This window comes from Phodopus roborovskii, unplaced genomic scaffold (genome assembly GCF_943737965.1).
Source record: "Phodopus roborovskii unplaced genomic scaffold, PHOROB, whole genome shotgun sequence".
Classification (NCBI taxonomy): Eukaryota; Metazoa; Chordata; class Mammalia; order Rodentia; family Cricetidae; genus Phodopus; species Phodopus roborovskii.
In genome coordinates, this window is record NW_026126434.1 from 25,251,251 (window position 1) to 25,278,547 (window position 27,297).

Consider the following 27,297-nt stretch of genomic DNA (forward strand, 5'->3'; position numbering starts at 1 on the left):
CAGCACCATCCACAATGGGCTGAACCCTCCCACATCAATCACTAATTAGGAAAATGCTCTACAGGCTTGTCTACAGCTGGATCTTATGGAGGCAATTTCTCAGTTGAAGGCTCCCTCCTCTCAGATGACTCTAGCTTGTGTCGAGTTGACACACAACCATCCAGCACAGCATCTATGACCAGTCTTTCCCTGCTGTTCTTGTTACAATGGGAGAGGTGGCCAGGTGCCCACCCACTGGCCCTGCACTGACATACACATCCCTCCCACCTTTCCTAACTCCATAGCTGGTATCCTTGCCCTGCCTCTCCTTCTCCCTCCGTGCCCTCTCCTCCTTCCCTCCACCAGCATTTGAATGAGCTTCTCTTATCATTAAAAGAGAAATCTTACAAATGTCCTCTGATATATATCTTTTCTTCAGAATACCTACCACATCACCCATATAAATTCTCTCTCCCCTCCCCCGTCTCATCCCTTCTCTCCTCCCTCCCTTCCTTTTCTCTCTTTCCATTTCCTCTACTCACCTACTCATCTTAAAATGTGACCCCTCAAGTTCCCCCTGCACCCCTGGGACTTCTATTCCAACTGTGATCTTGCTGAGAAATTCATCCAGCCATTTGGGGCCCATCTGGCTTGACCTCTGGCAGCCTCTGTTACTACTCATGACCTTCCCATCTCTTTCTCTTCTGGGATCATGTGTTCCTACGCTCCCTTTTCCAAGCTATTTGGTGGAGAGTCCAATTTTTGTGCATTCTGGAGGATGATGCACAAGGAGCCATCAGGATCTTCATGAGAACGGCTTAGGGAAAAGATGACCAGATTTGCAGTGGGGAGACCACTGGAGAACAGAACTTCCTACGCTGGCTGTTGGCACTGAGTCAATCACACGGAGAGATGAACAGCCAGCCACACCTGTGAGAAGAGCCGAGTCACAAGGTAGAGCCTGCTTGGAAAAGTCACAAAGAGGTCTGAGGGGCAAGAAGAGAACCAAGGAAGTTCAGGGATGGAAGCCCGACTCTAAAAGACTTTTCAGGAATTGGAGAGATGGCTCAGCAGTTAATAGCACTTATTGCTCTTCCAGAGGACTGGAGGTGGGTTCCCAGAGCCTACAATGTGTGCCTCATAACAATCTATAACTCCACCTTGAGGAGGGGTATCAAAAGCCCCCTTCTGGCCTGTGTGGACACCAGAATGCATCTGGCACACATACATGCTCGATTTGACACCCTAGCTACAGTTAAGGGAATGAAGTTAGCAGATATGTCATTAGGTGGAGGTGGCCTTGGAGATAGTGGTTTTGGTGGTTCCTGATGGCTGGCCAAATTACAAAGGACTAGACAGTTGGTAGCCATGCGTAAGACTAGAGTTTTGGGAGATATGGCTATGACTATGACCAAAGCCAGTGCTAAAAGCTCCTCTAGTCCGAAGGCAGGTAGAACTGCCTGTCACCCACGCTGAGGCTTTTCACTGAATACAGTGGGTCCCTGTGCAGTTCTGAGATTTGGGCACAGGGGCATGAGGAAACAGCCAAAGAATTGACGAGAGACAAGAAGTTTTTCCTGGTTCCTTTCCAATCCTGAAAGTCTATGAACTCTTGGCCCACTTTCCACTTTGACAAACAGCAACTCTTGGAAAAAAGAGAACTTGGAATTGCATTGCTCTGAACACACACACACACACACACACACACACACACACACACACACACACACACACACACAGAGGCAAGATAACAGGACAAAAAGGACCCATCTCTTCGCTTCAACAACAGCCCGGCTAAGTGAAGAATCTTGATTCATGGGAAAGAATAAGTTGGTATTGATATCTGCTGCAACAGACTGTCATGGCTTAGGAAAACACGGGTGTGTGTGTGGGGGGTGAGGGGAGGGCATCTAAATGGCACCAAGCTCCAGGCTGAATTAAGCATTTGGAAAATGATTGTTGCTGCAGATTTCAATCTAACACAGAGGTGCAAGGCCAGTGAGCGTGGCCAGCCTCTACCATCGTGTCATTAGCACACCTTTGAGTCATTCCCAGCATCAAATGACAAAACACGGCCATTAATTTGAAGGTATCACTAAGGAGTCAATGTCTTAGCTTGAAGTCTGCCTCCCTATAATTCATCCCTACTGGTTTAGACACATCCCCGTGTAGAGGACACACACACACACACACACACACACACACACACACACACACACCAGAATGTGAACATGATGCTCCTAAATAGAGAATAATACACAGGGATAGGGGTGGGGAAACTTCCTTTGAGAGCTCTGAGAATCACAGCCTTAAAGAGTTTGAGCACTCCATGTGCTCAGAGCTGCCAGGGAAAAGTAGTTAAAGAGAAAGGCTCCCCAGGTCTGCAGAGTCTGGTGGAGAGTCTACCCGCCCACTGAAGCAGTCTTGCCACTGAAATAAACAGCACAGGGTCACCGCTGCAGCGTGTGTGACCATTTAATCATCCAGTCTAATTGTCCACATGGCTGAGCTCATCAAGTGCCACAGAAATAACTGTGAATGGGGCCTGAAAAATACCAGGTGAGGCTCTGTGCTCTATGACTCAGCCTCTTCAAATATGCCAGACCAAATTAAAAAAAGAAAAAAAAAAATCAAGCCAGTCACAAGACAAGAGAGTGATGCTGTAAACAGTGCTGGCTGGGATGTTAGCCCGGGGTTGGGGTCGGGTGGCAAAAGAAGAATGTCACCTGTCGTTTATGTAGCATCGACCTCAAAGTCACATACATCTGAGAAGAAGGGGCCTGATGGGAAATACACCACACACAGTGTAAGATCCCAGAGATTAAGTATTATAAGGTGATGAAAATGTTCACATGTGAAAAGTTTAATTCATTACATTTTTTTTTAACCTATGGGGCGTGCAAAACCCAACATGCATGCAAAGGACAATTTGGAGGTTCTGGGGTTTGAACTAAAGGCATCAGCCTTGGAGGCAACTGCCTTTATTTTCTGAGTTACCTTGCCAGACCCCAAACTCCTTGCATTTATGATGAAACTTTAACCTCTTTGCCTGTCAGTACTGTTTCACTTAAATGTACGGGGGGGGGTTATATTTAAAGTCATTTGCCTAAATGTTTTAAACTAAAGGAATAAAATGGTTTTTGTCATAGTGACTTGGGAAGAAGCCACAGGGCTCAGGAGATGACTAGAGGAAATAGAGGTTCATGTCAGATACCCTTTATATGTTTGGACACTGCCTATGCACACATATCAGTAGGGGAGGGGCTCGAAGCTCTCCGCTTTTCAAATGTGGCCAACCGATGTGGAACGGGAGAGTAATTTGTCCCTTCTGTCAAGAGGAGGAGAAGAAAGCAGGGACGTGATTTCTGTGCAGGAAGAGGTGACCTCCAGGCTTCTAAGCAACAAGCAGAAAGCAATCATAGATAAGGGTGTGGGTGTGTGAGGCTGTGCGTGTCTGTAAAGGATAAGGTGCTGCCTTGAATTTAGTGTGGACTTTCTAAGTCGCAGCTATGAGGGAAAATGGCAAAAGTCCCCCATGGAGGCAGAAGTAAAGAATCTAAACGGGTTTTGTCTTATCAGTGAGTTGCACTGAAATATGCCCATCTCCATTCGTTTTTTTCAAAAAAATAATTTAGGGGCCGCTGAGATTGCACAGTGGTTAAGAGCACTTGCTGCTCTTGTAGAAGATCCAGGTTTGGAAGCTTTTAACTACCCATAACCCTGCTCCAGGAGACTCAATGCCCTCTTCCGACCTCTGTGGGCACCTGCACAGAAATGGTGTACATACATGCACTTGGGCACACATATATACATGTAAAATAAGATAAATCTTTAAAATACTTTTTAATTTTAATTATGTGTATATTTGTATCTGTGCATGTGAGTTCAGTGCCCATGGAGGCCAGAAGAAGGCATCAGTTGTGTAACTTGTTGTGAAGATAGAAACTGTCACAGACCCAGGAAATGTTAAGGCACTTGGAAATGCATGGAGCAGAGCTGGCAAGATTGCTCAGTGGGTAAAGCACTTGCTGAGCAAACCTCATGACTGAGTTCAACCCTCACAGCCTACATAAAGACAGAGGAAGAGAACCAACTCCACAAAGTTGTCCTCTGACATCCCCTCACGCACACAATGACACATATGCACCCTATATCCCACATCTAGTAAATAACTAATTAATCTAAAAGAGAATTTGCATCAAACAAATGAACAAGTGAGAGGACAAGTGAATACATGCTTAAAAGACATGAGAGTTGCTTAAATTCTATTTATAAGAAGTAACTGAGTGCCTAGAGTGTGTGGCTCAGTAGACAGTCACCAAGGAAAGGGCTGTGTCACTCAAATGCAGGGGGAGAAACTGTACATCACAGATCCCAGGAAGTCCCACTGTGCCTTCCTAGAAAGCAAGACCATGATCCCATCTTTCAGCTTCCTGCATCCACTGTGCCCATCCTTGGCCTTTGTACGAATGGACTCCTACAGGGTGTTGCACTTTTCATCAGGCTGCCTTCACTCAGCATTGTTTTTTGTTTGTTTGTTTTGTTTGTTTTTTCCTTTTCCTTTTTTTTTTTTTTTTTTTTTTTTTTTTTGAGATTTACCCATATTGCTGTGAGCAGCAGTGATTCCTCCCAAATCAGTAAGAATGAATGCTTCTTAACTATCAGGGTGCTGAGCATAAAGATGCCCAAATCCCTTCCTCTGGCTGAGGAGTAAAACTACGGACACTGTGATGAGACAGAATGTTGCTAGCTCTCCAGACCTTACATGGTCCATGGCACTAAGCATGGATGATGCAGAACAGCAGAGCACCTTCAGGGAGAGGAGAGAAGACCACCCCCATCCCCACCCTATCTTCACCCCCATCCACATTCCCACCCCCACCCACATCCCCACCCCACCTCCACCTCCACCCCCATCCCCACCCCCATTCCCAGCCAAAGCTTACTCAATTTTTCAAGTCTAATTTTCTAACTTAACCAGCAAGTTTTGGCACATCTCTGGTGTCTCAAGCTTTAGGGTTTTTTTGTTTTTGTTTTTCATTTTATCTATTACCTATTATTTGGGGAGGGCACATGTTACACTATGTGCACATATGAATGGAAGTCAGAGGTCAATGTCAGGCATTTCCTCTATCTCCATGTTATTTTTAATTTTTAAGGATTTATTTATTTCTATTTTATGTATATGAATGTTTGGCTGAATGCATGTATATCACCTGTGTGCCTGGTTCTAGCAGTGGTCAGGTGAGGGTGTTGGATCCTCTGAAACTGGAGTTACAGATGGTTGGAACCACTGTGTGGATGCTGAGAACCAAACCCAGGTCCTTTGCAAGAGCAGCCGGTGCTCTTGCACAGTGGAGTCATCGCTTCACCTTGTTTTCTTAGATAAAGTCTCCCACTGAACCTGGAGCTTGTCAATTTGACTAGCCAGGCTGCCCAGCAAGCCCCCAGTACCCTCCAGTCTGAAGCCCTCCCAACACCACCGGGACTGGATTTGTTGACACAGGGGCTGAGAATCAAACTCAGGTCCTCACACCTGTATGGCAAGCACATTCCCAAATGACTGTCTCCTTAGCCCTGTTTTGACTTTCCCATCAACAGTTAAAAACTACAGTTTGAAAAAAGCTTTTTTTTTTTAAAACTCTTTCACCACAAGCCATGGCTTACTCAGATGGCCAAACAGGAAATGGGGAAAGGCTTTGGTTATTGCACTGTGGGGTCAAAGTGACAAGAAGAATTTCAAAGGATTCTGTGTATTCTCAGTCATCTGAAAAGCTGTCCCAGCACCCAACAGCTGTAGGTCCACCCAGCTTTATGGAGTATACATTCAGCATACAACATTGTCAGTCCACTCCCCCATGAGCACCTACCTTGGGGGTTGAAGAAACCAGTCATCCAGAACACATTAGGCCTCCCTTCAAATATCCAGGTTGAAAACTGAGAGTTCCGCTCCAGAAGCTCAGTAAACCAGAAGCCTAGGGTGGAGGAATCCCAGGAGATCCTCTTCCAGAGCTGAGGTATGCGGGCATCATACATGTTGTCCAGTGCATCTCTCAAGTTCTGAAGAAGACAAGGGTAAAGTGTGTGACTATGGAAGCTGGAGAGATGGTTCAGCAACTAAGAGCCTGAGTTTGGTTCTCCACATTCATGTCAAGTAGCTCATGACTACTTGCAATTCCAGCTTCAGGGGGTCATATGCCCTCTTCTGGCCTCCACAGGCACCTGCACTCATGTGGAATACATAAGATCTTTTAAAACAGTGGTTTTGTGGGCTGGATGGATGCTCAGCAGTTAAGAGCACTTGCTGCTCTTGGGGAGGACTTAGGTCTGGTTCCCAGCACCCACATGGTGGCTCACAACTGTCTATACCTCCAGTTCCAGGGGATCTGGTGCCCTCATCTAGACTCAGTGGGTACTGTGCATAAACAGGGCATATACATACATGCAGGCAAAACACTTATCTATATAAAATGCATAAATACTAAAAAAAAAAAAAAAAAAAAAAAAAAAAAACAGTGGCTTTAGAAATACATGAATAGGAAACATCACCGGGGAGCCAGGAAATAGCTCAGTTGATTACCTTGTAAACATGAGGACCTGAGATTCTCAGAACCCACATAAAAATATCTGGGTGTGGGAGTGTACATTACAATCCCAATACTGGGGAGGCTGAGACAAGAGGATCTCTAGGGGTCACTAGCCAGTTACCCTAATCTAGTAGGTAAATCACAGGTCCCAGTAAGAGACTCTGTCTCACAAACAAAGGTATCTGTCTCTGTAAGTTTGAGGCCAGTATGGTCTACAAAGCTAGTTCCAGGACAGCCAGGAATACACAGAGAAACCCTGTCTTGAAAAACAAAAATGAAAAATAAAAAAAAATGAGGCAACTGAGGAATGACATTTGAGGTTGCTCTCTGCCCTCAATGTGTAGGATCTTACACATGTGCACACCTACTCACACACATAAGTCTAACCACACACAAAAGAACGTGTGCACACACAGATACATACATGCAAAAAGAAAGAAAGGAAGGAAGGAAAGAAGGAAGAAAGGAAGAAAAAAAGAAAGAAAAGAAAAAAGTAACCCAAAGAGGGAGATGCCTACCTCACTCATGATGATTGTTCCTTCAATAGCCAGTTTGAGATCACTCAGGCTACTTCGGAGTATTGAAATGACTTTCTGCATTCTGTCAATTTCTTGTCTAAGAAATATGTTCATTGAATTAAGGTGTCCCATCTTTATCAAACGAGCTTTCACCTAAAACAAGGTACAACATACAATAAATCCTTTTTTTAAAGAACCATTCATCATTTCCTTTCCAAACGACCTCTCCGGTTCTCCATTCTTTCTCTTTCTCTGGATGTGACTCCACTAGACCCAATGAACTAGAAAATATCCCTTGCAGAACCAGACTGGCTGTTAAATCCCCCATTTTCTGAGCTTCAAAAACTTCTGTTCAACTTAAATGACTTTTATATCCTACTGATTGTACTTAGCTGATAATTGGAAATGTTCTTTAAAAAGCTGAAATAAAATTGTACCTATTTCCTCTTTCAAATGATTAAGTACTAAGTGTCAGCTAAATATTCTTTTGCAATCTAACCATCACAGGAGTACAGCAGGACTTTGTGTTTCCATTACCCTTACAGAGTTGTTATTAGAAATGTCACAAAAAGTTAATACAGCCTAAATCTTTACAGAACAGTCACCAGTGAATACAATTAACTGCTGATCATGGTTTCCTCAGCTATGGAGTCTAAAAACGGCTTTCCATAATCTAATCAGTGAAAATATTTAGCTTCGTGGAGAGCCACTAAGAGACCTGTCACTTTTTCCCAGTGACATATCATTTATTGACCACGTTAAAGAGATCAATACCAAAGCCTCTCAATAAAATATAATGATTAAATAATTAATAAGACAATATACAGTAACATTTCGGTTTAGTGATACATGCTAAGAGGAGGTTGACTATGGATACCTCTTGAGTGCTAGGATTACAGGTGTGCAGCACCATACCCAGTTACACACAGTGCTGGGAACCAAACCCAGGGCCTTATGCATGGCAGGCAAGCACTCTACCAACTGAGCCACATCCCTGTTGTGTTTTCAGTCTCCATCCTGAACTCTTCAGCCTAGGGGACTAGATATACACACAGCACCCTCTGTTCATGACTACCCTGTGGGGAACAAGAGATCACAAAAAGACCACTTCAGCCCCACAAATGGGACATGCTGGCATCTACATGTGTGTATGTGCACCATGTGCATGCAGGTGCCTGCAGAGGAATCAGATTTCCTGGCACTGAAGTTATGGCGAGCTGTGAGCTATCTGATGTGGGTGCTGAGAACAGAACCCAGGTCCTCTGAAAGGACAGCAAGTCCTCTTAACTGCTGAGCCCTCTCTCCAGCTCCCAGCGGCAGATTTTAGTAGAGAGCCTTGTTGGGCACACTTGCATCTGTAGTCCCAGCTACTCAGGAGGCAAAGGCAGGAGGATCACTTGAGCCCAAGAATTCCAGGCTGGCCCAGGCAACATAGCATGACCAATTTCTTCATAATTAAAAAAAAAAGTAATAATTGTAACAAAAGGGGGGATACCCTAGAAGAGAGTACACTTTTAATGTCGACTATATTTCATGCATGATTATGATTCCAGCACAAACTGTTTATTAATAAAATCGGAGGCATGCTGTGGTCTCCTGCATGAGTCTCACAATACTTCTGGGAGCGGCTGTCTACAGTAATGGGGCTCCATTTGTACTGTGGAAGCTAATGGCATAATTAGCTCTCAATTTACAGATTTCACTTGACTGCTACATTTTCAATAACATGATTCTATAAAATAAAAGAAAGAAGGGTTGATGAGATGCTTGCAGCCAAAGCTAACCACCTAAGTTTGATCCCTAGGGCCCACACAATGGGAGGTGTACTCCTTCCACAGGAATGATTGAAATGTGTGATATTCGGTGGGGCAGGGAGCAGGGAGATACCTACCCCAGCTGCCAGGATCTTGCCCAGCTCCAAGGGCATGCATGCCTTACCTCATGAGGCACATAGTCAGGTGGCAGCTTGCTCAGCATGTCCTCAGACAGCCTGTAGACAATGGCCTCCCGCGTCTCGCCCACACCACCACCACTCTCTTTGGGTTGAATGTTGGTGATGGTTTCCAGGACATCAGATGCTGTGTTACTCTGATACCTGATGGAAAGAATGACTGCTCAGAGTGAAAGAGGCAAGTGCAGCCTAAGAGGTAATCAACTGCACAACCCAAAGTGTGCTGAGGGGATCTCTTAAGACAAAGCCAGGCACAAGAAGAAAAAGGAAGAGAAGGAAAGAAGCTTCACCATTAACCTATAGGAACAGGAACACTTGGATCTCTATTGGCTTCTAGTGTGACATCAAGAACAGCAGCACACAGCAGTGGTTCACCTCCAGATAATGAGATTCCTTAAGTGTCTTTGGTGACTTAACTTGCCTTGACTGTTACTTGCTTACACAAGCAGCTTGGGCTCAACATGAGCACACCGTCTATCCTCCCTGGCTCAAGAACTGGGCACAAGCATCTACCAGCATATAACAATCCATTACATCGAAGAGAACTAATTTTTCCCCCTCATTGGATTATGTGCTATTCAAACCTTCCTGGTCTAGTCTGTTTGGTTTTGTGTATTCTGATTCCCATGGTGATCCACTGCTGTCCATCTGCCCCACCTACCCAAATGCAGCTGCCCACTAGAAGGTTCACTCAGCCAGGCCTGAAGAGATGACTCAGTTGGTAAAGTGATTATGGTGCAAGAGTGAGGACCAGATTTCAGATCTCCAGCACCCACATAAAATGCTGGGTACAGCAGCATTGGAAATGTCAAGGGGAGGGGACAAGGAAACAGATCATCAGCTGGGTGGGAGCCAGAGGTAGGAGTGAAGTACAAGGTTTCTGTCTGGGGAATAGAGATGGTCTAGAATTTGACAGCAGGGATGGTCACACAACTCGGTAAATTTACTCTACTTTGATTCTCTATTTAAACTTAGGGAATTTAAGGGGGCAGATTATACTTCATTAAAAGGATTTTTTTTTTCAGAAATGTAGGAGGAGGACAACAATAAAGTATCTTCAGAGAAGCACAGAGGAGGGGGCCACCATCAGGCTGCCACTTGGGAAGATTCTAAAGAACACACTTCAGAGGGGAGAAAGGCGATTCCCATGCAAGTTTTGAAACGTAGAAAAGAATGGGCCAATGCCTGGGCAAACCTAAACAACTATTACAGGGTAAGACAATAACTATAAGTCAATTGTGAGGTTAAAAAAAAAAAGACAAAATTAAAATACACAATTGCCAGGAGGGGAGTGGTTTGAATTAATTTTCCTTAAGAATTTGCTTACTTATTTGTATCTACGCATATATGTCTGTGTATGTGTATATATGCATATGTGAGTGTGGCGCTCACAGAGGCCAGGCAGAGTATCATATCCCCTGGAGCTGGACTTACAAGAAGTTATGATCACTTAAAATAAATGTATGTTTTGGGGATATTTTGTTTATGATCTAACAAATAAAGCTTTCCTGAAGATCAGAAAAGCAAAGTGGCCAGCCACCAGAGAGTTCTCACCTCTATCAATGCTCAGACTGAAGGGGTGATCCTGTTCTCAGACCATATCCTTAGACCACACTGCTGTCCACCAAACCTCAGACTGCAATGCTCCTATCTCCTCTGGCTGCTGTGATTAAAGGCATATACTACCACTGTCTGGCTTCTATGGCTAACTAGTGTGGCTGCTAGGATTAAATGTGTATACCACCATTGCCTGGCCTCTGTGGCTGTGGCTAACTTTGCACCCTGATCTTCAGGCAAGCTTTATTTGTAAGATTACAAACAAAACATCACACACACACACACAAAGTATGACTTGCAAATTTGAAGTGAGGAGAAACAGAGTTGGCAAAGGGACAAAAAGGAGGGAAAAACAGAAACACGAAGAAACATCAGTATAAAAATGGCAACATCTGGGACTAGGAAGATGGCTCAGTGGACAAGGTGTTTGCTGCGGGAAGATAAAGTCCTGAGTTTGATCTTCAGCATTCACACTAAAAGCCTGGCATGGTTCTGTATGTCTGTAGCACTGGCACTGGGGATGAGGGTAGAGATAGGCAGATCTTGGGGTTAGCCAAAATGGTAAGCTCCAGGTTTAGAGAGAGATGTCTCAAAAAAAAAATCCTAATGTTGACTCCTGATCTCCATGCATGGACAAGTGAACCCATAACATATATGCCCACATGTATATACCATACACACTTGTGCACACAATGCATATACCACACACATGTGTGCACACACATAATTTTTAAAAGCAAAAGAATGGCAACATCTTATGTTGACTATTTGTTTTTCTTTTTTGTTTTTTGTTCTGTTTTGTTTTGTTTTTCGAGACAGGGTTTCTTTGTGTATCTCTGACTGTGCTGGCACTCACTCTGTAGAACAGGCTGGCCTCAAACTCACAGAGATCTGCCTGGCTCTGCCTCCAGAGTACTGGGATTAAAGACATGAGCCACCACTGCCCAACGACTCTTTATATTTTTAAACAGTTTAAATGTTCTTTTATATTTACTCCATGTACACTCCAAATGCGATAAATAAGTTTTTAAATAATCATGTAACTGTATTTCTAAAAATAAATCTGACTAAAGGCCTATAGAAAGCTTTATAGTTGATACAGGGAGATCCCATCTAGAATTCATAATGAAATAGGGTGCTACAAAATCAGTTATAAGCCAGGACTAATATCATAGTCATGCCTATGGTCTCAGCAGCTGGGAAGCTGAGGCAGGAAGACAGCCATGAGCTTAAGTCTAACCTGTTGTGCATAGTGGGTTCCAGCATACTCCAGGCTACAGAGACCCTATCTCAGACAACAACAACCCCACAAATCCAAAAAGTCTAGAAGGGTATTTTGACAGTGGTGTTTCTGCACGATAAGCATTTTCTATAATCATTACTTTTTCCCCCCCGTTTTCTTCTGTATTGTTTAGCCTAAAAAGGTTTGACTTTCAAGGCAGTGTATTAGAAAAATATGATTTTATAACAAACTTGCAAAACCATTTTCTTTTTTTAGAAATAGACACCATCCTACTCCCATAGGCAGAGCCCATCTCAGGTGCAAACAATCTGTCTGGGATGAATCAGTGGTAAATGTTTGGGGACATTAAAATGGACCTCACAAACCACACCAGCCAGAAAGGCCCTCAGCTGATGGCTGATGTTTTTCTTCAGTATGGGGTAGAGAATGACACCATTTTCTCTCAGCACTCCTAGGTGTGAATTAAACATCCTTCTGTGGAACCCGAGGATGCGGTCACTGCCAGACACCCAAGGAGCTACTGATAGCATTATCCTACCTTCTGCTTGTGAAGGAACTGAGTTCTGAGGAAAACAGAGGGCCCCCTGTGGATCTGTGCTTCACCTCATTGGTGAATGGAGTTGAAGGGACACACCCCTGTCTCCAGCATTCCTACCTGACATGATGAGCACGTGCAATGCCACATGTGGACCCAGATGTGTGCACAAACTTACAGGAAGCTGTAGCCATGGTGAGTGCACGAGGTATCACATCTTACAAACTGAGTTTCCTGCCTGTGTGGTCACTGTAAGGGCTCTCATGTTAGAATGGATGTTTGTCATTCTACCCTAAGTTTGGGAATCATATCCATCTTACCCTTACATGTGTGAATTTCAAAATAACAAAAGTAAAAAACAAACATTTGTATTTGTATTCACGTGTGTGTGTGTGTGTGTGCACGTGTGTGTGCACGTGTGTGTGCGCACACAATGCCCATGGAGGTCAGAAGATGGTTCCCTGAAGCTAGGTGGTCGTAACCTGCCTGACATGGGTGCTGGGAGGCAAACTCATCATGTCTTCTGGAAGAGCAGTAAACACTTTAACCACCTAGCCATCTCTCCAGCCCCCAAAGTTGATTTTTTTGTTTTATTTTGTTTTGTTTTGCTTTGTTTTTTTGAGACAGGATTTCTCTGTAGCTTTGGAGCCTGCCCTGGAACTCACTCTGTAGATAAGGCTGGCCTCGAACTCACAGAGATCTGCCTGCCTCTGCCTCCTGAGAGCTGGGATTAAAGGCATGTTCTACTACCACCCAGCCAAAGTTGATTTTTAATAAATGAAAATTTATTAACTGAAATTACTTTTTTGATGTGAGCAACCCCTACTTAGATAGTGGGGGGGGGTTAGAATGTATCAAAACACATTTATTCTAATGGTGGAAAAAGGGATGTAGGGAAGGCACATATAACTGAACATATGAGGTCAGGTGGGAATGAAGCATTTTAATAAAATGGTACAGAAAGCATCTGCAATCCATGCCTGAGTTTTGAGTGCAATCCATGTGTGCAAGTGTGTGTGTGTGTGCATGCATGTGTATGCATGCATGTATGCCTTACTTCTCTTGACATATAACATGGTTCAAGTTTAAAAGTCATGTAAAGTCTAACAAAAGTACAAATAACTCAGGGCAAGCAAAGTCTATGCAAACAGCAAATGAGACAACAAAAGGAAATGAGTCACAGTCTAATATCTACAAGTTATTATACACAGGTTTCAGAAATTTAGATCGTGTGTGATTCACGTGAGTCCATTACCTCCCTCTGGGCTTAGATGCAGTGAAGACAAAAGACATGGATGAAACACTCTTAAAAAAAAAAAAAAAAAAAAAAAAACGGAGAGGCTACCATGGCTGCCTTACTACAGAGCACAGCTAAGATCAGGCCATGTTCCGCAATATTAAAATCCCCCAACTTTCTCCTGAACACCCCGCATGCACTCCCAAGCTCTCAGTGTCTTACACTAAACACTTTCACACCAGATCTACTATCCTCATTCCCCTGTGACCCCCCCCCACCTGAATTGTCCCTCATGTCTCCAATGCTGCCAACTGCCAATTTAGAATCCTCAGACGGCATCCCAGGTGCTCTTGGCTTCCACCCCCTACTTCCTGATCATTTCCAACACCCACTCCCATCCTCTTCCCTACTGTTTTCAAAAACGAATAATTTTATTTTTATTTATGTGTGTCTGTATGTGTATGCACACGTGTCTACAGGCACCTGTAGAGGGCACCAGATCTCTTGGAGCTGGAATTTTGCAGGTGGCTGTAAGCTGCCCAGTGTGGGTGCTAGAAACCAAACCCAGGTCCTCTGCACCTACCTTGGTCACATCTCCTTTCTGTAGGCACCACTTCCCATGCTCTGGATGAACTGTACATTTCAGATATCCTGCACAGGTTTATTTTTTCCCACCTCTCCTTGACTGCTCCATTCACTGTGTCTTGGTCCTTACCACCCATTGTATTCTTCCTTGCATTTTTCCTTCTCTCCCCATGATAAAGCTACCTCCTCACTCTTGCCCTACTCCTAAACTGACAATGGCACATCCTCTAACACAAACTTGAATAGGGCTTCTGTCATCAGCTGTCTTTGATCCCTAAATTGGGATTTATTGGAGCTCTCTCTCTCTCTCTCTCTCTCTCTCTCTCTCTCTCTCTCTCTCTCTCTCTCTCTCTCTCTTTCTCTGCCTGTATGGGGCATATACACCATGGCAATGTATATGTAACCTGATTTTAGAGTTTATCAGATTGTCTTACGTATTTACCATTCTTCCGTTTCCCTAATAGATAATGAACTCGGAAGATGAGAACTGCGTTTTCCTCATCCTCATGTTCCAAAGCTGCCCAGACAGTAAGTTCTCAATAAATATTTGTTTGTTGAACTGAAGCCAGTCTGTTGGAATCTTATTAAACTTCAAATACAAAGGAGAGCAATTCTCCAATATTTAAAGGGCATGAAAATTTAATTATCTGCCCCTTCTTATGATAAACATTTAGGGAATTATTATTACAAGTTTTTCCACTTCCTGACATTTCTCAACCTAAAGCAAAAGATGAAAAACATGCATATATACACACACACACATATACACACATACATAATACATATAGAAAGGTAAATATATATCATTGGTTCCTTAACTGTTAGGAATTTAAATTTATGTTGTCATGGCCTATTTTCTCTCCCTCTGAGTTATTTGTACTTTTCTCATATTTTGCATGGCTTTCAAAAACTGTAGATTGTGCCGCACTTCAAAATTCAAGGACTGAACTGCAAACATCTTTACATATTACCCCTCCAAACCACAGGGGAGTCAGAGAGTCAAATTTCAAAACGAAGGGAGCTATTTTGTAATTATATCATCAACACAGATCTCCTAATGCTAAAGAAAGAAAGCCACAGTAAATTTCCACTCTTGCTAAGAAGGTCATTCTGCCCTGCCTGGTCTATCTACAAATAAAATATAGAATGACTGGTGTCTGAGGGCTTGTAGGAGCTCTCTCAGCTGCCTCCAGTCTCACACCCCCTCTGGATGCATGCTGTGCATCGCTGCTGCATCCCCACTGGCCTGCACACCACTGCCTGAGGGCCAGCTGTGTACACAGCCATGGACAGGGCCATTTTGTTCTCTGAGGGCTCTGGTCAAGTTCACAGGCGTCCCTGGAGAGGATCTTGACAGAAATGTTGCAGCTGCCTCTGCTACATCTCCCCTACAAAATCACTTTCATGGTGGGTAGTTTTATTCATTATGAGGCTATCTAAGAGGAGTCCTCAGAACACAGGTATTACTAAAGAACCCTCAAGAGTTGACCCACTTTGAGTGTCAGACAGCAAGGCAAGGCAAGCAAGACAGTCACTCCATCACCCATTTTATTAGGCACGGAATGCCATTGCCTAGCATTCCAGGGTTGTACGACTTACATTTCTTTTTCCACAGTGTGATTTTTATGTCTGCAGAGATACAAAAGGCAAGGCGCCTAGTCAGCTAGCTCTGAAGGAGATCTGCAAATACCTCTCCGTGCCTCAAAAGCCCAAGAGCTTTAGGGAAAACAGTCTCCACAGATGCTCCGAGGTGAAGCATGAAGATTATCACAATCCAGGAACTTTAGTCCTGAGTTACTTCTTGGAGATTTCTCTTTGGAGTAAAGGTAAGAAAAGAAATGATTTAGCCATTCTAGCTTAGTGGTTCAGGGAATTGGAAGTCATGAATAACAGAAATGCAAACCAACACGAAGACAGCGCTGCCTATAAAATAAACAATCAAACACCTAATGAGGTATTAGCACACAGTTATTTCCAGATCAGCACATGAAATATCAATGAGCATAATTTCTTTTTTAAAAAATCTAAAACTCAAAAATTGCCAGTTAATTCCAAAAGGAGCATAGAAATGAATGGAAAAGTTGTAATGAGGCATTTGATAAATTTCAGAAAGTAGAAAAATATGCATAACCCACTAATGAGAAAAAGAGCCAAAATAAATAACTGCCTTTGACATCAAGATAGAGGAATTTGCAGAGTATTTGGTAACTTATAAATCTAGATAATAAAATGTGTATACACTGTGCATTTTTATAGCTTCTGTCACCAAGATAGCTAACCTCTTGGGAGAGATTTTACTTATTTTAAAGCATTTAATTCAGTGTGATTCCCCTCCTTCAGAGACCAAGGAGGAAGACTAGTGATTCTCTTCTACAGATTTCTCTCCTTAGAAATTTATGGATGTGAACTTCAGAAGGCAGGCCCTCATAAACAGGGGGCAATTCTTCACCATGGTCCATGACACCCATGGGACTATGTAGAAGCAAGATTACTGTTGAACGGCATGGCCAGTCAGATAAAGCCGTGATTTCCTCTGACAGGGAACATCCACACAGACTGATTAGGCCATTGCTTTGTAGAGCCTTTCTTGTTTCGTGGCTTCAACCATTACTTCAACACACCCCACATGGGACTCTAACTTCCCCTCACATGCTGTCTCATTCTTGAACCCTATGTTATCCCCACCATCCCAGACTGTGTACAGCAGAAGCACCTTGTAGCCTGGAAACTGTGTCCCTTATTGCTTACTGCCTCCTGGTGGCCACTGCGGGACAGCAAGGGAGCAGGAGGCAGAAGCCTCTGAAAAAAATAAAAGCAGGATAATTGAAGGCTAATTCTAGTCACTAGATATTCAGGGCCTAGAGGCAAGGAGAATGAGGCCCAAAACAGTGGTCAGGAAACTTTCCAAACACAGAGCTGTGGCATAAGATGACTGCCTGGGCACAGCAGGAACTAGAAACAGGGCTTGAAGCTCAGAGTGGAGGGATGCAGGATGGGAGAATCCCAAGGAGAGACCAAATTGGAAGATGGGAATTCAGCCAGACCAGAGGAGCTAAGTGCACTAGTCTGTCAGGCCAGTGGAAAGAGTTGTCCATCAATAGGAGACACCCTGGGTGTCCCTCTGAGTGTGAGGAAAGATTAAAGATCTTGGCAAGATTTGGAGAGATGTTAGATTAGGCTTCCTGGAATGATCCTGTCAGATGACTTCCCACACCCTCTCTACCACCCACGAGCAACAATGAATGAATATAAGCTAAGAGGACAATCTAGACCTTAGCTCTGGACTCAAGGAATCCTGTCAGACCTGTTTTATAACTTGCCCTGTCACTATGCTGCACCCCATCACCATCCCTGATCTAGGCCTGCATCCACTCATCCCTGGTCTGGGTCTCTAAGATGTTAAATGGGGCTCCAAGGGTGCTCTAGATAAGGTTGGGGAGGTAGCAGAGACATTGCATTGTGTTCTATGTGCCCTGGGAACTACTGAGAAGCGCTAGAAGCATGGGAGGGGGAGGTCATGGGTTCAGTTTGGGGCTGGGGTTACCTGAAAGAAATCATACAAAAGACTGTGGTGAGACTTCTTTACCCCCTTTCAGCTCTTGGTGCAGATAGGTAGGGGGGTCCCCGGTTAACACTCAACTCTCACCCCCCACACACACACCACCACCTCATCACAGATAGGTTAGTGAGGTTCTTAGTCCTCACCAGAGAGGCCTCCTTGTGCATGGGGTGATGGTTAACCCACAGACTCAACAACTGGCCAAAATGCAGAGAAGCTGGCAGCAACAGTGACCAAGCCCTAGGATGCACATCTATATTGCACCATCTCCCCAAAACTCAGAAGACGTCCAGGGAGAGGGGGTCAGCAGTCAGAGGCGACCACTGTAAAAACAGACTTCTGAACATGGGGTGGGGGGGGAGTGGGGAACAATGCACCCAAGAACTCATGACAACTGAGTTCTTGTGTGGATCCCTGTACAAGATCTGCCCAAGGTCAAGCCAACACTGCAGCATGGATGGAGGAGACCATAAGGCCCTACCCAAAGCCAAAGAGGTAGCGCACGCGCACAGCTGATGGCTGCTAGGGGAGAGGAAAATAATTTGGTGGTAGGGGGTAAGCTGTTTGTGCTCCAGTGGAAGGCTCCACACTCACGCACAAACTGCAGAACTAACTAGACTTAGTGGGTTATATTTTTTAAAAAAGGGGGGCATGGGAGGGACTGGGCAGGAGAATAGACAGTTAATGTGATCAAAATACATTGTATGCATGTAGGGGATTCTGAAAAAAAATACATGAATAGGAGATATGAAGTCACACTGTTACCAGGACACTATATTAAAGAATGCCCCCAGTACTCATGCATTCTGAAGTTAATTTGGTTCTCTGCCACAGTGAGCTTTTCCCATCAGTGACTGAGATCTGTTGAGCTGAGCCCTGTGAAAGAGAACCCCAGTGTGTGGCATGGCACACACCTGTATTAATGTCAAGGTAGCCCCCCATGGTTTCTCTGGGAATACATGAAATAATTGTAGCAAATTAGTTGGCCATACCTGCCTGACAAATTATTTTAAGAGAGCTAGAATGTCCCTTTCAGAGAGAGACTACAGAGGCTGCAAGCTACTGGATTTCAGACCGAGGCCTACAGAGCTAGAGATATGCACACACTTCCACAATAAACATACTGAATGTACTTGGCACTGTATGCACACATTCAAGCAAAGCAAGCCCACCTTGCAAAACTCCATGTAAGCAAACATGAAAACACAGAGTCAACATGTGATTTTCTTTTAGAATACAATTTATAAAACTCAACCGCAAATGGAAATAGAAAGAACTAAACATGCCAAAGAAATAGCAACACTAAAAAGCACCAAGCGCTGGGGGTTTCACAGGAGGGATCAACTCAGTTTTTAAGCACAGAAATTGTTTGGGATTAGGAAATACCCAATATTTCATAAAGCAAACATAACCATTGGTTAACAATGGAACTGGGTAATGCCAACACACACACACACACAAACACACACACACACACACACACACACAGAGAGAGAGAGAGAGAGAGAGAGAGACAGAGAGACAGAGAGAGAGAGAGAGAGAGAGAGCCAGAGAGAGCGAGAGGGAGGGAGGGAGGGAGGGAGGCTGGAACAGAGGTCTGGGTTATATGTTCGTAGGGCATCAAGATGAGGCAGTGCTTCAGGACTCTGGGCAGAGGAGGTATGCAGTCTGACTCAACTTGAAAAAGCCTCAGTTCAAGCAAAACCACTTCTTTGGCCTCACTCGCTGTTCTGGGAAGCCCAATGATGCCCTTCTCTTTGCTTCACTGTGCTTGCATTTTAGCTCATTGAACAGAGCCTCCCAGGGCAGCAGTCCCAGGCCATGCCCAAGGGCCATCACACTCCGTCACAGGGTCTGAAATGAGCACTGCTGGTGACAGCTTCTCTGAAGGGGAAGTGTCATGGGCCAGACTAGAGAGTGCAGAGGAGGTGAGCCCACTGTGGGAAAAGAATCTCATGCCAGGGGCTATGCTGTGTCTGGGTGGGAAGATGATGCACTTGTAAGAACAGAGTCTTGAGGTGGGAAGTGCCTTTATTTGACATAAGAGTTATTAAAATTACATCCATGGCTGTCGGACTGGGAGAAGGGCAAGCATGCCCCTATTTCTAGTTAGGAATCTCCCTCCTGTGGAACACAGAGGCCATACCTTGCAAAGGAATGATTCAGCTGGGGATAACTGAGTCAGCAGGTGGAGTGGGGTGATGCTTTTCTGTAGAGGGTTCTCCAAAAAGAAACTTCATTTAGAGGATGGGCCAAAGAATGCACTTGGGATTGGTGGGCATTTCTATGGCTTTGTGGGATCAGGGACCTCACACTGAGCTCTGGGGTATATGCCCACGAGGAGCTCATGACCATAAGGTTGTGGGTGAGCAAGCATGAGAAGAGATAGTCCATCATGGAGAGGGTCAGACAGGACTCTGTCTGTATGTGCCTTGCCCTTTCATATGTGTCTATGGGTGGCTATGCACATGTGAGTGCAGCTGCCCAAGAAGGCCAGGAGAAGGAGACAGATACCTTGGAGTTACAGGTGGTTGTGAGCCAATGGACATGGATACTGGGAATTGAACTTGGATCATCCTACTAGAGAGGCAAGTACTTTCAACCATTTACTCATCTCTCTAATCCCAAGTGGTATATGTTTAATGGGCATTTGGAGAAAGAGGTAAGGAGCGGGGAGAGGACTATCAATGGAGAGCATCGATTAAAAGGGAAACATGACAGAGAAGTAATCAACGCATAAATTACAGCTTTCAAGTTGTCATAAACGCCAGGACATTGGGATTTAGCTAGGGGAGGGCAGGCTGAGTTGTGACAGAGTTGTAATTGGAAGACAGGAAGCAACACTATTTTTCACAGTAAAATAAAAAGAAAGAAAAGGAGAGAGATTAAGGGAGAAAATGAAATGCAGTTTTTTGCCAGGCTGAGTTACAAATGACACCTTCAAATTTAAAAAAGGGAGAAAAAAATGCCAAGAACTCACGTGATATCAGCATTAGGGTGGAGCCCAAACACTTCTGGATTATCTAGGGATGGCAGAGACTGGATGTAGTCAAAATACTGATCCAAGGTTTTGCACACAGGAATTTTATATCCAGTGTAAAAACAGAATGAGGGCTCAAACATCTTCTCACTGAACCAGACCTGTATGAGAGAGAGAAAAAAAAATAAAAAATAAAAAATAAAATTGATGAAAAGGCCCAAGATCAGATGAAGGGGGCTTATTTCCATTTTAATAGGGTTTCTTTCTTTCTTTAACTGTTGGTTTTGAAAGCATCTTAACAAAACTATCAACAGAATAATTATCATATAGAGAAAGGAAAGAGATAATCCACAAAAGAGAAGCTGCACAGGACTCTGGTTGGTACCCAAGAGGAAATCCAGCCAGAGTGGGGGTTGGAGGTGGAGCATGGCTAGAAGTGGCTGGGCATATACTTAGCATGGAGGAAAACCTGAGTTCAATGAAAAAGAGAATGGTGGAGAGAACGGAGTGGGATATAGCTCGGTTGGCTGAGTGCTTGTGAAGCATCCACAAAGCACTGGGTTCCATCTGCAGCGTGGCTTAACCAGATGTGGCAGTACACTGCTCTAATCCCAGTAGTTTGGAGGTAAAGTCAGGAAGGTCAGAGGTTCAAGATCATGGTAAACTACATGGTGAGTTCACGTCATTCTACCCAGGAGTAATCCGGTTACCTTGGGGTCCACCTGCAGCCATGAGGGCACCCGAGCATCTTCTTGGTCTCACATCTCCCTGGGCAAGGCTCTTCTTCTGGGCTGTGTCTACACAGTTTCACTCACAGACACTAAGCACCAACAATGCAGCCACAAACACTTCTCAGCACCTGCCCTCTCACCCTGAGCTCCCTTTGTTAATTAAGTTCTGTCCCTAGCCACCAGAAGCGAACGCATCTGCTGCCCAGCCTCCATTGTTGCTAGCCCTTTTCTCATCCCATATGAATTGATTGATTATCTGTAACAAAACTGCCAGAGAACAAATACACTCGGTGTGAACAGACTTCTTTTGAAAAGGTGGGAAAAAGAGATGTTGAATGCCTGAGCTGGTTGGAGGCAACACCTTCTGTACCTAGCAGGGTGATTTTCCTAGTATGGAGGGAGGTAATGGGACAAGGAAGGAAGGGAGGCTAGGGCTGGAGAAGACTGGACTGTGTCTGCCCACTCAGCCCCTCCGTCACCATTTGCAGCTCTTCTTAGATCTAGTGATTATTCTGAAATACTGTGCCCTGGTTTTCTCCATAGCTCTATTTGCTTCAGTTTCATTCTATTCAATCCCTGTGTTCATGGCACAGAGCTAGGAACCAGAACAGAACGCAAAGGAGAGAGACACACAGTCCTTTCACTCAAGGAGCTCATGACCTGGCAGAGGGACATGCCAGTTATGAAACAATTTCCCTAATATGAGGTGCACTGAGGCGAGAGCCAGAAGGGCATAAAAATAAGCAAAGGGCACAAAGGGCTTATGCCAGGAGGGAAGGGATGGCCAGGTGGATGCCAGGTAAGGACTTAGCAAGGATGAGGTTTGGAGAGAAATCTCCAATGAAAGGGTTTTTGTTTGTTTGTTATTTTATTTTATTTTTTGGATCAGGACTTTGCTGGGGAGAGGAGGCACATCAGTAAAGATCTAGAATATGAGATGCCAAAGTGTGAGATGGGTTGACAGAAGTCATGAAACCTAGAGTAAATAAAGCATTGAGGGGAGGGAGGAGAATGGGAAAGTGAGGAGAGTTCTATGATGGATGGCTGGACGTGGGGTGATGAGCACAGTTTAATCTAAGAATTTGGGAGCGACTTCAAGTTATTAAAGAAGGTGGCGCTGTACGTATAGTCATCATGAAGACAAATGAGCTGTTTAGTGAGGTGGGTGGCTTAGGTTGCAAGAACATATCCCGGGATGAAAGCTTTGGCTCCATAGTACATTTGTTACCTAACAAATGACTGCACCAAGTGGCCATAGTAGCTATAGAAGCAAAACGAGTCTTAGCCCTGTGCTTCCCCATTGCTTGCGTTATATATACCCCAGTATGTGGATTTTACACGCCAGATCCCTGAGGTTCGCCAGGCATGAAGAGTACTCGGAGGATACTAATAAAGTACAAAATATGAGATCTACATTAAATTACTCTATTAGTATCTTCATTTGTTGATGTTGTGGTCACAATGAAATACCCTGATCAAAAGCAACCTGGGGAAGAAAGGGTTTGTTTTGGCTTAAAGTCACAAAGAAGGATAGAGTCCACAATGGTGGAGAAGGCTGGCATGGCTGTCAGGAGGCAGAGAGGTCACACTTCATCCATATACACGAAGCAGAAAGACAGGAATGGGGAGAGCAGGAAGAGGGGTCAGGCAATAAACCCTCAAAGCCTTCCTCAGGGATGGACTTCCTCTAGCAAAATTGTGTCTTCTAAAGGTTCCACAACCAAATAGCACCATTTCCTGGGGACATTTCTCATTCAAACCATGGCAGAGATTTTGGCAGGTACAAAGGAATGCAGCTTCTATAATCTGGGTCTAGACTGACCACAGCCCATGAAACCACTGGCAACTGGCAGGACCTTTAAAAGAAGTGGCTTAGTAGGAGAGCCATGTGACCTGTACTACTGAGGGGACATCTAGAACAAGTTGGAGCTTAATAGAGGAATACGTGAGAGGAATTAGAAAGAGTGAAGGGAAGGACAAGACAGAGAGAGATAGAGGCAGGTGGTGGTTGCACAATGGGGAAGGCAGAGAGCAGTGACTATGGGAGAGAGGTTGGCAGAGGTCAGCGAACCACAGATTGGGGCCTCAAGTGCAGAGGGCTGTCAATCAGCAGTACAAGCATGGGGCAACAAGAAATTAAATGCAGAGGAGAGAACTCAGTGGGGCCAGGAACAGGTGGGACAGAAACTGTGGTCACTGGGGGAAAACCACTGCACTGGGGGCAGGAAAGGGAGCCTTGTGCTCTGACCAGCAATTCTTATGTGACTGAGACATAGTTCAAATATGTTTCTGTCATCTCTCCATCCCCTTATATACCTATAATTTAAAAAATGAAAAGTAAATCTTAAAATTCTCCAATTTTAGGTAATTTTACAATTATTCAAAAACAGTTTATTGACTAAGACATATTTTCCCTTTGACTTTCAGGCACAGAGATCAGTTTTTCACATACTGTATTTATTATTTTCACACATTAGTTCCCTTCTTATTTCAGTTTTTCTCCATTCAGCTCTGACATCCACCTACAGTCTCCTGCTTTCTGTGACTAATTGTATTTAATGTATGGCCTTGGATATCTATTTCTCCCTGAGAAATATACAGAGCTTATTTTATAGATCTCATTTTACATATTTTTTCCAGCTTCGCTGAACAAATGTTTTTACAGTCTCTGCAGGATGTCACATAGACCATTTCTTCTGTGTTATATACCGCCATCAGTGACTAGTCTTTTTCCCTATGATGGATACAAAAGTTGCATCGCAACACCTCAAATTATGCTATGGATAATATCTGTTCTGAGAATATATCTTGAGCCTGTACTCAGGAGCAGGATTCTGGTCTAGACAGCAGTCACGTCATGCAGCTGCAAAAAGATAAGAGCTGCTGGTTTGTGTCCCAAGAGGGTAAGCCACAGAAGCCACCGTGCTGACTCATTATATCTCACTGTCCTAGCATGCTGTGAGGCACCATCTCATTCTCCATCAGGTCCCAGGCATGCACTTCTCCAGCGGGCTGCAGCACTGTCTACTGTGCTACAGTACAGAGCCTTCCCAGGAACTGCCCTGGCAGATGGGCACTGCCTCAGCCCAGGTCATATGTGGGAGAACAGGGAAGGAATGGGAAACTTGAACAGAGAAGCCCATGTCGGAGTCTCTTTCCAGAATAAAACAGCCCATTATAATTATAATAAAATGTCACCAGGCACATTTTGGTACTTAAATATTTATGGACCTTTCCTTGAAATGGTCTGACATATATTTTGCTCAGGTATTTGTTTTCAGTCAGTATCAACAGACTGCACTCTGGGATATCTGTCTCTAACATCTAAGCACTGCTGTTCCTACCTTTATTCATCCTTGCCTTTATTCATCCTTGCTATTTTCCATGTGTAACTTAAAGGTTTAAAACAAAAAATTGGATATCTGGACTACCTCCAGTTTACCAAACTATTCCAGCAGTTTGTATGCTTTGTTGTGTTCTCTCTCTCTCTCTCTCTTTCTCTCTCTCTCTCTCCTCTCTCTCTCTTTATCTTTTCTTTCTTCCTTTTGTTGAACATAGATTAATTTCTCATACATTATATCCTGAGTATAGTTTCTCCATACATTATATCCTGATTATAGTTTCCCCTCTCTCTACTCTCCCTAGTTCCTCTCCACCTACCCTACCCTCCAGACCCTTCCTGTCTCTCATTAGAAAAGAACAGGCTTCTAAGAGAGAGGTTTGTTGTGATTTTAATTATGTTGTACCAAAAAGAATTAGAGGAGAAAGTGGAGGAGGGGCAGAAAGAGGAGGAAAAGGAAGAGAGAAAGGAGGAAGACTAGAGGGAGAAAATCTGCTGAAGCAGAGTTACTAACAGAGTTCCTAATATAAAGAATCCAATAACTGCAAAATATTCACATATATGATTTCTCCCCCTCAGGTAAATGAATATTGTTTCTTTAATACATAAAAAGATTTAGGAAGAGTTTGTGTCCAGTGGGTGTTGATTTATGTTATTTATCCTTTGTGGTAAAGTCATCATTGCTAATAAATAATATCCTCTAGGAAGTATTTACTCACGGGATCTATTTGTAGTTTATTGGGAAAAGATGGGAAAACCCCTAACACTCCATCCATTTTCAACAGTTCATTCTAACAGAAAAGATGGTATCATTGAAATTATATTGTACTCCTCCAAACTCTTATTTTTAGCCTTGGAGCCACATTGTGTCTTTCACTCAAGAGGAGGAGGCACAGAGAGATGGCCAGTGCTTTCTTGGTAGGTTCTGGAGACCATGAAGTAAGGGCAATGGGAAGATGGGGTATGAGAATCCTTAGGATCCCCATGGGATAGCTGATGGTTAGTTTATTTCTTGGACCTGAGGGAAGTATGGTAGAAATAAGGGATTCTTGGCTAATTCTATTCATAAGCATCCCTTCTTTACACTGCACCCCCCAGATTTAGCATGCCCATTGTAAACAATAAGTATTCTACAGATGGAGAGGTTCGCTGGTAAAAAGCACTTCTTGCTCTTACAGATGACTGGAGTTTGGTTTCACACACACACATACACACACACACACACACACACACACACACACACACACACACAAACACACCTGTAATGCCAGACCCAGGGTACCTGACACCCTCTTCTGGCTCTCACAGGTTCCTGTGCTCACATGATGCACATAGCCATGCATAGCAACATGCACATACACATAATTTAAAGTGAAATGTATACTTTTAAAAAGTAAAACACTGTGAAATTTATCTCCACACATTTTCCTCCCAAAAAGTGACTTACTCTGGCAAAGCAGTTAAGCAGTCGTTTGTCAAAGTCATCTGTCACTCTGCCTCCATACTGTACTTCTCCAATCATGTACCGGACTGTACTCCATGACACACCCTGTATTAAAAACAAGATAGTATTATCCACTGCCAGTGGGGTCTGGCACTATAGGAAAGTTCTGGAAAAGGGAATGCTAGCTAGGCTGTTGTCCTAGTTAACATTAACCATCAACTTGACACAGGATAGACGCACCAGAAAGGGGGGGGGCGTCTCAATTGAGTAATTGCCTTTATTGAGTTAGTCTGTGGGTATTTCTCTGAGGGACCACTATAGGTGGTGCTATTCCGTACATAGGTATCCCTAGGTTGTACGAGGAAGACAGCTATGCATGAGCTGGGTGAGTGAGCCAGGAAGCAGTATTACACCACAGGTCCTGCCTCCAGGTTCCTGTCCTGACAGCCCTCAGTGACAAACAATGACCTGCAAGTGTAAACTCAGTAAACCCTTTCGTCCCCTAAGTTTCTTCCATTAAGAGCTTTTTATCACAGCAGCTGAATGAAACTTGAATCACTTCACTGAAAATTATTCTTTAGCTCATAGGGATAACTCACTACCATGGGGCTGGAACTACTCCAGTTTGTTTACCAAAGAAAAATCTACAATGTTAAGCATTAGAAGAGAAGGTGACTGCATTTTCCTCTCTGTGATTATATCACCTGTAACATTCATTATAGTAAATGCCACACTGTTACAGAGGGGTGGGGAGCGATGCCTAATGAAGAAAGAAACAAGATGGAGGAAGGGGATCTTTAATGTGCTTTCCTAGCAATAGATTTTTCCAGAATCTGTAAGAGAACAAATAGGAAAGTATTTATTCCCAAAACTTTTCCACAGTGCAATCCTGTGCTGCCTCGTTCCGTAAGCTAAAGCCGCGTCGATGCAGTCATTACTTTCTTAGCAATCTTATACTAGCAATATAATTCTGCTATTCATGGCTATTAAAAAAACAACTCAGTATATTTGGAATGAAGGGAAAGTGAGGATGCTTATGGATTTTGGATTC

At 43.8% G+C, this 27,297-nt stretch overlaps 1 protein-coding gene across 1 annotated transcript in view; it reads right to left on the bottom strand.

Moving 5' to 3' along the window:
• Dnah8 (dynein axonemal heavy chain 8) overlaps nucleotides 1-27,297 on the bottom strand; it is a 211,128-nt gene that overhangs the window by 11,549 nt on the left and 172,282 nt on the right. Inside the window, exons 86-90 of the mRNA XM_051187064.1 lie at nucleotides 26,250-26,351; nucleotides 20,732-20,892; nucleotides 9,023-9,179; nucleotides 7,085-7,237; nucleotides 5,850-6,039 (exon numbers count right to left, since the gene is read on the bottom strand). Coding sequence (XP_051043021.1) covers nucleotides 5,850-6,039; nucleotides 7,085-7,237; nucleotides 9,023-9,179; nucleotides 20,732-20,892; nucleotides 26,250-26,351 — 763 coding nt within the window. The remainder of the gene's footprint in view (nucleotides 1-5,849; nucleotides 6,040-7,084; nucleotides 7,238-9,022; nucleotides 9,180-20,731; nucleotides 20,893-26,249; nucleotides 26,352-27,297) is intronic.